The sequence below is a fragment of the Alligator mississippiensis genome, chromosome 5 (assembly GCF_030867095.1).
Source record: "Alligator mississippiensis isolate rAllMis1 chromosome 5, rAllMis1, whole genome shotgun sequence".
NCBI classification, from domain to species: Eukaryota; Metazoa; Chordata; order Crocodylia; family Alligatoridae; genus Alligator; species Alligator mississippiensis.
This window is the reverse complement of record NC_081828.1, coordinates 16,029,445-16,041,571: the sequence shown is the minus strand read 5'-3', so window position 1 is coordinate 16,041,571 and position 12,127 is coordinate 16,029,445. Positions and strand designations below refer to the sequence as shown.

Here is a 12,127-nt window from a genome sequence, read left to right as displayed (position 1 = left end):
AGCACTGTAGCACTGCTGCTATCGCAGCAAATCCCCTTTTCTGCTAGTGGAGTTATACCACCTCTGCCAAGCAGTGCAAGGCTCCTGCATGTAGCCAAAGGTACATGCACTCCCATGAGCTTCGGTCAGTTATGGTGGTCCCTTCCACAGCCTGTGCCTTCCCAGGATGTGCTCTGCTGCTATAGCTGCTGCAGAAGAACCACATAGAGCAACCAGAAGCATGTGGATGGCAGGTATTGATTCTGCCAGAAGAATGGGTTCAAGTGCAGAAAAGGTCTCAGCTCTGTGAGCCAAGGCTGCAAAAGACTTGAAACTCCATATGATTCAGCCACCAGAGGGAAAAAATAGGGCACCACTCTATACACGCAGGTTACGTAAGCAAAAAACAACCAAAGGCCCAAGGCCTTTCCATTAATCTTTTCTAAAGTAAGTTTGAAAGCATGAGGAAAATGGACTTGTTATTTCAAGGAACTGGTTTTCCACTGTTCACTGTAAGTATAACAACTCAAATGTATCTTTCCCACAGAAAGCCTGTTACAATTAAAAGCAAAAGAACTAAACCAGGGAATAGTTACAGTAGCCCATATCAATGATATATCCTGTAATGTTTATTATTGGCAATTTCTGTGTAGAGGGTGTTGCTTCTTTTTTATGACAGAACACAGCAAAGAGGTAAATTTGCATAAATTCATTTGGAGAGGGGAAATCCCCACTGCAATATACAGTAATTGCACATCTGGGAAATAAAATATATATATTACCAATAAAACGTATTTGCAATGTCTTTAGTTGAGTTCCCAAGACAAGAATTTGGCCTCATTGTTAATTCTGCAGCCTTTTATTTTAGCAGGAATAAGAAACACACACATGCTAAACCAAAAGGCTATGTTTCATGAGGACTACATACAAATTGTTACAGTGCTACCAGACGGAAAAAGGCAATGCATCAGCTTGTGGACAGTGTAAACATTGGTAAGGTTTTGTGTTTATTGACATCTATCATTGATCAGGTTAATGCTGGATTTAAAATAGAGTTAACACTGCTTTTAAGGGCAAATTTGATAATGCGAAGGAAGGCTAGATGATTCCGTAGGACTCATTCAGTACAAATCAGCCAGCCCGCACAGAACAGCAGGTCTGAGTCTTTATGTGATGACGGTGGGGCCGGTGCGGCCAGTTCTCTCATGGAGCTGTGAAAGCTTCAACGCAATAGAAATGAGAGGAGCCAACATAACCTGCAGAAAGGGAAAGGATGGGTCAGAACCACAGAACATTTAACATTTGTCATTTTCTAAATGCAGGGGTGGACAAAATACGGCCCGCAGGCCAGATCCGACCTGCCAACTAGTTGGATCCAGCCTGCAGCTGCCCCTGCAATGCTACACATGGGGTGGAGCCCCACCCGCTCCCACCTGGGCAGCCCGGACCTGTGCTCCCCCGAGCCCCGACCCCAGGCAGCGCACAGCTTCTGGCAGGGCTGTTCCTAGTGTGGCCAGATGTTCCTTGGCTTACTTCACCTCCAGCAGGAGCAGCTGGGTTCAAGCTCCCACCATGCCTGCCTAGAGCACCACAGCAGTGGGCAGGAGTGGCCACTGGAGGAAAGGGGAACATGGGAGAAGCCAGCTGGCTGCAGCCACACTGGGAACAACCACATGGGAAGCTGTGCCCTGGGCAGGGTCCAGGCTGGTGAGGCTGTGTTCTCCTCCCCTCAACTGCAGCTGTGGCTCCTGCTCCTGCCACACTGCACTGCTCCGGGTGGGTGGGTGGGGGGAAGCTTCAGCGGGACGCTCCTACCCAGCACATGGAGATCCAGCTCCAGCTCCCAGCTGCCTTCCACCCACTTCACCCGCCTGCGGGGGCTGCTCATCATGTCGGGTGAGCAGAGCGGATGGAAGGCAGCTGGGAGCTGAAGACAGAGCTTCATGTACTGGGCAGGAGCCTCCCACTGAAGCTTCCCACCTGCCCACCCTGCTGTGGTGAGGCAAAGGCAGGGGCAGCTAAAGGCGAGGGAAGCAGAAAAGCCCTGCCGGCCCCAGCCAGTGCGCAGCCCAGCCTGGCACAATGCAGTTCTGGCTGCAAGGCCAGGGACGACATGGCATGGCTCAAGGCCAGCCTGGACTCGCCCAGCCTACCCCCTCTGTGCCGTGCCAAATGGGTCCTGAGGGCCTTGCAGCAGGGAATCACGTACTGCTGCGATGCTATGGGACAGGCCAGCTTCATGCTGCACTTCATGGTTCCCAGCTGCAAGGCCAGGACCTATGTGATGCATCAGAGCCAGCCTGGCCCAGCTCATCCTAGCTGTAGCACATGGTTCCCTGCTGCAAGGCTAGGACCCACATAGCGCTGCACAGAGTGGATGAGCCAGGACAGGCTGGTTTCATGATGTGCTGTGTGGTTCCTGGCCTTCAAGTCAGAACCGCATTATGCCAGGCCAGGCCAGGCCAGCTTCATGCCATGCCATGTGGTTCCCAACTTGCAGCTGGGAACTGCGAGCTGCAGCCAAGATGGAACAGGTGGGGCTGGCTCTCCACCTCCCACCATATCCCCCCGCACACACCCACACCCTCTCATAGCCCCCACACATACTCCCACACCCCCATCATATCCATCCCCACCCCAATACCCTCCTACAGTCCCCACACACTTCCACCTTCCCATCCCTACCACACCCACATCCTCCCACAGCCCCACCCCAATCACGTACCCTGCACCCACTTCCCGTCCCCCACAAACCCCACTCACCATACCCACATCCCAACCACAGAGCCCTGACATACACACTCCCTGACTCCCTGTAGCCCTGACATGCCCCCCTACACACACACAATATACAAGACTAAGAGTGTATTTTGAACTATTATGCAAACCGCCTCCAAATACACTATACAAAAACACACAAATCAGGACAAAAACTTTTTTTTTCAATAAAATTAAAGTTATAGTAGATATTTTAGTGTATATATATTTTTTAGTATATGGTTTGTTTTTTTCCCCCCAGTTTCAAGATGGCAAATCCCCCCCCTCCCATAAGGAGTACTGGGCTACTCCAGGGCAAGGGGATGAACTTGTGGTGGCAAAGGTCAGGGTTTAGGGGCGGGACTTCTAGTCCCAAGATCATGACCAGGAAGTAGGGCAACTATCAGGAGGTGGGGCTACCCATGCAGCCCTTGACAGGTCACCAAAACTCGTTAAGCACCCCTGTTTTAATGGCTCAGGGAGCATCAGTTCTTCATCTCTACCAGAACATGCTGAGAAAGCATTCACACCAAACTGAGCTATTCTTTCACAGTTACAAAACCTGAGCTATTATCCAACAGGACAAATGGTGAAATCTGCCACACAAAAGGTGGCAGCTGTTATAATTATGTGGGAGTTTTTAATTAGCAAAAGCTATCACTGATGACTTCCATAAATTCTCAGTTCTAGACTCAGGGCTTTGCCATGTTCCACAAATGGCACAAGATGCTCATGCCACCATGCTACTCTGTCACCTGTATAATTACAAATGTCCTTTCTTCAACCTGGGATGGCTGAACAGGGACAAAAAAGTGCTCAAAAAGTTTCAGAGAGCATTAAGAATGTGCAAACTTCTACAGTGCATGCACTGGAGGGATTAGGGCTCCAGTTAAAAAGCATGAGGTTAAACTTGATACAGAATATGGATTCTGTTACCCTAGGGTTGCATGGCCTTCAACACTCCACCTATGTTTTGGGGGTTTTGTTTGGTCTCAGTTTTAAAGAAACATGCATCCCCCAAATTCAGTGTAGAAATGTCTTTTCCCTGACCCCTGGGAATGCGATATTGTGACTAATCGATTCTGGACTAGTGTCTCTTCAATCTTGTAACCCAGGGGTACCCAACCCCAGCTCACAGGCCAAATCCAGCCCACAACAACATGTAATCCAGCCTGTGAGGTGCCCCATAGGTCCAGAAATTTGGCAGTGGGGAAACAGTGCGGCCAGTCCCCTGCTGCCAAATTTCTGGATCCATAGGGAGCCCTGGGCCATGCATGCTGAATTTCATGTGCAATCCCAGTTTACAAAGCCAGGTGTGGACAATCCCAGGATGCAGGGGTAGAAGGGGGCATGTCACATCCCTAGGACCAGATCCCAGCATGCAGGGCTTGATCCAGCCTGCAGACCATCTCTGTGCCACCATTTTGTCTTCAGGGCCAAAAGGTTGAGGACCACTGTTGTAACCAAATATATAGCAATACCATGTACCACACAAATGCATTTGTGAAGGAAGCTAAGGAAACTTTTAAAGAAAAAGAGTGCATCCAAAAGGCTGGACACAACTATTACCTGAGGATCTTCATAGATTTTGGGAACATCTTTCTCATAACTATCTATGTACAACCGCACAGTTGCTCCAGCACTGCCTGTACCACTTAGTCTGAAGATGATGCGAGAACCATCAGCAAAGATGAGCCTCAAACCCTAGTAAGAGCAAACAAACAAAAAAAACAAAAGGAAAAAAAAAACAAAAAAGAGAGAGAAACCACAATTGTTAGCTGCCTCTTCCAATCCCATGTGGACCTTTCAAGCACTCAAGAATGTCACCGGCAGGCACACTCCAGATCTGGAAGCATGCCACTGAAGCTCCTTTATATTCACTCTTGAGTTCTTGCTCTGCAGCAGGCCTGAGAATGGATGTTAGTGACCAGTAGGGCTGTGCAAAGCTTCAGTCACCGATTTGATTCGGAGGAGATTCGACCCGATTTGGCAGCCAAATCTCTATATCTGAATCTAATCAGAAGATCTATTAATCTCTCCAAATCATAGACATTAGGGCTGGAAGGGACCTCGGAAGATCAGAGTCCAGCCCCCTGCCCAGGGGCAGGAAGTCAGCAGGGATCATAGGATCCCAGCAAGATAAACATTCAGATGTCTACAGAGTAGGTGCTTGAACCATCTCCGACGGCAGTCTATTCCAAACCTTGGGGGCTCGGACAGTAAAGAAGTTCTTCCTTATGTCCAGCCTGAAATGGTCATGGAGGAGTTTGTGACCATTTGACTTTGTCATCCCTTGGGGCGCTCTGGTGAACAGACGTTCCCCCAGATCCTGGTAAGTAGCCCTGATAAATGTATATGTGGCCACCAGATCACCCCTGAGCCTGTGCTTTTGCAGGCTGAAAAGTCCCATGGCTCTCAGCATCTCTTCATAAGGTCTGCTTTCCTGACCTCTGATCATGTGCGTGGCTCTCCTCTGCACCTTCTCAAGCTTCTCCACATCCTTTTTGAATTGTGGAGTTCAAAACTGGATGCACTACTCCAGCTGCGGCCTCACCAAGGCTGAGTACAATGGGAGGATGACATCCTAGGGTTTACTTGAGAAGCATCTGTGGATGCAAGCAAGTGTTTTGCTTGCTTTACTAGCCGCAGTATCACATTGCAGGCTCGTGTTCATCTTGTGGTCAATCATGACCCCGAAATCCCTTTCGTCCGTAGTGCTAGCCAGCGTAGCACTGCCGAGCCTTTAAGGATGCTACAGGTTTTTTTTTCCCCAAGGTGGAGAACCTTGCATTTTTCAGTGTTAAACACTATCAGGTTCTTGTCTGCCTGTTTCCTGAGCCTGTCAAATCTGAACCCTCCGATTTGATTCAGAGAGACCCAACTATTTGGCCATAGACACAGCTTTATATGTTTTTTTTATGTACCTTCAGGTACCAGGAGCGGTTCGTGAACACCGAGATGGTGGGGCAGATGGAGTGTCCCATGGGAGCATGGGGGAGGTACCCTGCACACTTGGTGGCAGACCCAGAAGTGGACCAGAAGTACTTTCAGTCCACTTCTGGGTCCACTGCAGAGCACATGGGAGACCTCCTGCTCCTCAGCTCAGTGACTGGAGCCTCCTGGGCCTGGGGGGGCACTCAGAGTCCCCTTGCAGCCGATCACCAAGCCAGAGAAGCATGGGGGGGATCCCCTGCGTGCTCGGTGGCAGAACTGAAAGTGGAATCAGGTCCACTGCCGAGCGTGCGGGGGACACCCCCGGACTCCCACGGGACGCTCCCTTCGCCTTACCATCTCAGCATTCATGAGCTGCTTCTGGTACCTCGAAGTACGTAGAAAAAACATAGAAAAGCTGTGCCTATGGCTGAAATCGCTGATTCTTTGCATCTGAAGATTCAATTCTCATTCGGCTGAAATGAATCAGGACAGTGATCCAAATCAGCAAATCAAATCACTGTTCCCAGAATCAGGCTGAATCTGAATCAAATACTACCTGCTTCACACACCCCTAGTGACCAGCCCAGAGTGGCCTCACTGGCATTATCTCTGCGTTTGGGGAGTGAATCAATAAGTGCGTGTGGGCAGAGTATGACTAGGGCATATTTGATGACAAGCTCCGAAATCATCAGCCATGCTCCAGCTGTTTTGCAGCCCTTATTCAAGGCAAGCACCTTAAATCATCAACTCTACCTCCCAGTGAATCTCTCCTGCACGGACATTTTCTTAAGTAGTGCACAGCCATTACTGCAACTCTTGCACCATCTTCCTTCTCACTGGTGGCTTAGGGGTGAGATCAGAAACAGGCCATGCCTGCATCTGTGTAATCCCCAGGTACCGTAACAGCTCTTGGGGCCATCAATAGCTAGGACAGGCTAGAATAGCCTTCTGAACCCCTTCCCAGCTGTAGGCTGGTTCCTAGCTGCAGGCCAGGACTCAGCCTGGAATATAAAATACAGGAAGGGGGGGAGGAAATTAGCAGATAGAAAAGCCCCTAGTATCAACCACTATTTTAAGGATGACCTTGAAAAAAATATCTTACCTTGAAATGTACAATCAGACCCCATGTCCTGCAAGCCAGTGCTTCAGTTATTCTCACCTGATTTCTGGAGATGCTTCCATCCACGGGATCGCTGTACTCAAAGTTATCAGCTTTTTCAACTGTGTAAACTTTATCACCAGATGCTAACTGCTTCCCCACAAAGGAACGGTCAAACATTGTGGTCTCTAGATCCTTCATCATTTTATTAGCTGCGTCTGCATCCACCTCCTCATAGTCATACCTAGAATTGGCAAACACATCATGAAAGTTAGGGAGACATTTGCCAGTGACAGCTTTGGGACACCCACCACATTGGAGCGATCCTGTCTGGTTTAAAAGATACATTTACTGCCTTATAAATTGCTCATGAATCCTACAGTCTATTCCTGGGTGGGGAGGTGATTTATTTTTTTTTAATTATATGCTTACTTCAACTCCAAACAAAACAAGGCAATACATATACTACAGGAAATCATCATCAGGTGGAAGATAAAACAGTACTGGTTTGAGTTAGGGACTAGAGGCTCCAACAGGAACACTGCATACAAACAGTCAGCATATAAAGCCACAAATTTGGTTTCTAGAGCAGGGGTAGGCAACCCTCAACATACATACCAGTGCATGGCATGAAAAGGCATTTTGCTTGGCATGTGCACCTTGGGGCAGACAGCAAAGGGCCTGATACTTGCTGTGGCAGTGCAGCTCCAGCCTTTCCCCGCCATCCGCTTGAGGTGGGCATGCACCTGCTGCTGGCAATAAATTGGGTTGGGACGGATTAAGGGGGAGCTCGGGGGGGAGCAGGGGGAGGGAGGCTGACCCCCCCCCATAAGAGCCCCCCTGTAAGATTTGAAAATCATAAAGGGGAGGGGGTGATCTCTGATTGGATTGCTCCTTCACTTAGGTAGGCTTGTTAATCAATGAACCGGTTTTATTTTTTTGCAGATGCCCGCTACGCCACCCCTGCAGAGTCAAAGTATAATATGAACCCTGGCTACACAGACCCCTGAGCAGCTGCTTACAGCCTCTCTGCCACCTGCTGTGAGCAGCCTGGGCTCCATGGTGAGCAGCAGGGTCCTGCACAGAGCCCAGGCCAGCTGTGGCAGGCAGTCAGGAGACTGAAAGTGGCTGCACTGGGGTCTGCAGGGCCCTAGCCTAGCTCGTTGCTGACAGCGGGCATATGTGCACCTTGGGGCAGACAGCAGGGAAGGGGCCAGACTGCACTGCCACAACAAGGATCCGGCCCTTCATGGCTCCTCCACCATTCGCCAGTCACACACCAACATCTTATAAGTTGAGGTTGCAGGTGTTTTTGGCACTCTGCCCAAAAACATTGCTGACTTCTGCCCTAGAGTAGAACAGTAAAGGTGTAAATGAACACCTGCAGTGGAGTTACTCTGATTTTGCTTCTCCCTAATAGACATAAGGCTGTCTACAGGCTCCTTACAGTGAGCTTGCCATGACCTCTCAAGCTGTATCTATGTGTCGTAGGTGCAGTGGTAGTGTGGGACAGCGTATCTGCACTAGGTTAGTCTCACTAGCATGGGTAACTACGGCAGCTCCAAATTACCTTGCTATTTTCTTCTAGGGTCTGGAATTCTTCTCAGTAGCCAAATCTCTTGGTTACATGGTGTGGTGAACTAGGAAAACTAGTCTTCCATTGACCAAACTGACCCAGCTTTTGACCAGATTTTCAGAGATGAAAGGCTAATGCCCGATCCATTTATCAGTCACAGAGGTTCTGCTTGATCTTATCTGCAGAGCAGTTGTTACTGCTTCTCCTGACACCTCCAATCTCTGTTAGATTTTTTTCTATTTCTGTACTGACCAGAGGCCTCAACAGGACGTCCTAGCAATTACAGATCCCACACAGTGGAAAGGACACGACTGTCACTGAAAGTTACTTCGCAGTCGCTTCAATTTTGTTGTCAACATGTATACTGTTCTAATGTCAAAGGAATAAAAACCTACACTTAAAAATGGTGTATATGTAATACATAAAATTCATATGGAGATGCATACACAAAGAATGCATTAAAAAGCAATATATGGGTTGTAATTCAAACTGGGCATCAAGCAGAGTTGAAATTCAGAGTCCACCATTTTCATTTCCCCACATATGTTTCAGTACCAACAGGACATGAAAATCTAAACCCCTGAGACCTCTATAATGCTGTGTAAATACCAAGATGCTACCATGGCTGGAAATAGCCATGGCTTTCTTCACTGGAAGTTCCCTTCTCCCCAAGGTTTTGGGTCAGTTCTGCGCTCTCTCCTCCGAATTCTCTCACAGGCATGAGAATAAAGTTTGCTCTGCTCTCCACAGCGTGCAGCTCCAATTGTTTGCTATAACTTCGCTACCTCCTTACCTTGTGAAGAAATTTCTCCCGTATTTCTGCCAGTGATCTTTCAGGATCTCCTCTACGCTCTGCTTGCGCACAGCTAATATAGACAGCCATGCTAGGACTGCCCATAGTCCATCCTTTTCACGGATGTGATCAGAGCCTGTGAAAGGAAAAAACAGAAAGAAATGTTATAAAGTGTATTTCATGTGTAGGTTCATGTTTAAATTCTACTCTTTCTTCCCTATCCCTCAAGCTGTCAACTACACAAACTGAAGAGGCATAATACATTCTAAGGATTTACTGTATTGCACACACAATATAATGTAGCCCTTAGAAATGTGTACATGCTTAAATTTCCAAGTATTACAAGTGCTCTTTTTGTTATTATCTAAATAATACACAAGCACAGATTAATCTCCTCAAGCAAAATATTCACGTTAGCCATTTAGTTCCCAGGGAAATAACAACTTATTTCTCAATAGCCTTTTCATGAGGCATAAGGAGTGCAAACAAGCCCAACTTGAGAACTACATTCAACTCCTCTAAGCAGCTGTCACTTTGCTTCTGCCAGATCAGCACATTGTGATCAGCACATATTCTGGCAAAGGACCAAGGAAAATGTCAGCTCTCGCTTAAGAGACCAAATCTTAACAAGTCAAAAATTATTTCATAATAAAACAAAAGTGGCTTTTGGAAGATGTCACCTTTTGGAGCCGACTAGTTGCAACACAGAAGGACAGTTTCACTCCTGCGGAGGTATCAGGCAAGGGCTTCACACCCCCTGTGGTCCGCTTATGCAGGATGAAAGGACTGGAGTAGCATACAAGGGCCGGGAGAGGTTCCCCCAGTGAAAGCACCACTGAGACTGTTATAATGGAGCCTTTAGGGGGTCCTAAATCTAGTTGCACTGCTTGTGAGTGCACTGCACATCTTAAGGTTTCCTCAAACATTTGTAAAGAAGGGAGAATTGCAGAGGTGGGAAGCTCTCAGGGAAGGAAGGCCATCCAAGCTTTTAGTTGGCTGGCTTGTGAATAGTAGGCAACGCTGAATTGCATTGCTGCCCTTTAATACTGCTTTAGTATTATTCCCTTGGTATTTTGCAGTTATCGTAAGAGTGCCTAGAGCATATGGATACTGCCTGTCTTCAGCAGCTGTATAAATACACATAAATAAAAGGTCCCATATTATGCATCTACTCACTCTTGGAATAAAACTGTGAGAAAGGAGTGTGAAATTCTGCCATGTTCTCTTAAACAGGTTTTTTTAAACTGCTTCTAGAGTCTGATTTCAGAAGGTATAAGTGTGTGCCAACTGTACTGGGAGTCTTAGGTAGCTAAAGAAAATGCCCTCTCACCCCTTCAAGCACTGTACTATAGAAGTACATTCTCTCTTACACTCCACATCGCTCTTTGTTAGTTGTCTAATCAAGCATCATTTCCTTTCCCTTTTCAGACTTTCAAGAGAATTTCTGCACCAGCCTGAACCCCCTGCACCCTGAAATCTTCTTTTAACCCATGAAAGACGAAACCCTGGGCAGCAGTATCACACACTTCTCTCAACCAGCCCCTACAATTTGCCTCAGCCCTACTCTCTTTCTCCCTGCAGCCAGTCCAGTCCACTTGTCAGGAGAAAAGGCTTTATGACCATTCAGTCATAAGACTTGCTCTTCCTAAAACCTGCTATCAAGAGATGCTGATCCTCCCTGAAACCTCCCCAAAACACACTGTGAATGGCACTTGCCAATTATTGTGATGGGTACAGCTCACTGACCCATTTTTTGGGGGTATTTGATAAATAAATAGATAATAAATGAATAATGAATAGATAATGAATAGACTCCGCTGGAGACCCGTATACTCCATCCTATCAGCAATTCTGCAAGACATCCAATTCTTTTCATTACTAGCTTTGATCATTTAGTTGTATTCTGGGGCTCTCATACACTAACTATAGATTGGGGTAGATGTGTACAGAGGAGAAAGCACCTAAAACAAATGCCTTTGCTCAGGATCATCTCCAAGATTTTGTTGGAATTGTCACCAAGAAGCAAAGCTAACGTCTTTACAAAGACTACTGCTACGAAGAGAAGAAAGACGGCATCACTTGTCCTCCAACAGCAGATGTTACCATTGCTGAAGGAAACGTCTTTCAACCGGTAGCTCATTGTGACAGTATCTTGTTCAGCCCTCAGACAGGACTGGTATACTGCATTTGTATCAGAGACTGAAGGTACCCTAGTTGAGACCCTGCTGCTATATGCCCCAGCTCAGCAAAGAACAAACAAAAGCTGCTTGATTTCAAGCGTACAATTAAGTACATTCAAGTGAAGCATACAAGTGCTTAGTATTTTGCTGAATCAGGGAAAGAGAGACTGAGAGAATCTAATGCTGATCTTGGGCATGCAGGGAAGACCACTCACTCCTAATGGAGACAGGTGGCTTGAACTCTCTCTTGGCCTAGCTCATGCTTTGGAGCACAGTGTCTGAAGCAAAGGGTTTTTTATACATTTTAAGTTCCCTACAGAAACAAAAGTATTAAGTCACAGGCCAGCCCCTAAAAGATGTACCAAGATCTTCATTCTGTTTCTAAGTAACCTAATAACATGGTTAGCCTGTTCAAAGGCAAGTGTTAATTTAAACTTTATAAATCATACCTTGTTTCTCGAACAGGAAAAACGAGGGTCCTATTAAGCTCAGAGATTTAGTAGTGACTTGAAACCTCCCCTAATAAAACTGCATACACCAAACCATATTTCTTCCTAGACTGAAAACATTAGAAGGTTTTCCTGGCCACCAAGAGCTGAAAAAATACATTTAGCACTGCATTTAATCCCCACAGACCCAGTGACTAGGCTAGTAAAGGGGCCCTTAAACTTCCTGTATATCTGCACTGGCTTTCCTGAGTATCTGAAAGGAGAGATGGCTTTCCCTTGACTCGACTTTTACAGTTGTTTAAGTTTCTATAAGCGATTCCTACAAGTTTTCTTTTCATGATTGAGGAAGCTTTAACTATT

At 46.9% G+C, this 12,127-nt stretch overlaps 1 protein-coding gene across 1 annotated transcript in view; it reads right to left on the bottom strand.

The window, feature by feature from the left end:
* Positions 1-965: 965 nt before the first annotated feature.
* The window catches only part of PGM1 (phosphoglucomutase 1), a 49,255-nt gene continuing 38,093 nt past the window's right edge, over positions 966-12,127 (bottom strand). Inside the window, exons 8-11 of the mRNA XM_014593891.3 lie at positions 9,139-9,274; positions 6,830-7,013; positions 4,306-4,440; positions 966-1,235 (exon numbers count right to left, since the gene is read on the bottom strand). Coding sequence (XP_014449377.1) covers positions 1,146-1,235; positions 4,306-4,440; positions 6,830-7,013; positions 9,139-9,274 — 545 coding nt within the window. The 3' untranslated portion in view covers positions 966-1,145. The remainder of the gene's footprint in view (positions 1,236-4,305; positions 4,441-6,829; positions 7,014-9,138; positions 9,275-12,127) is intronic.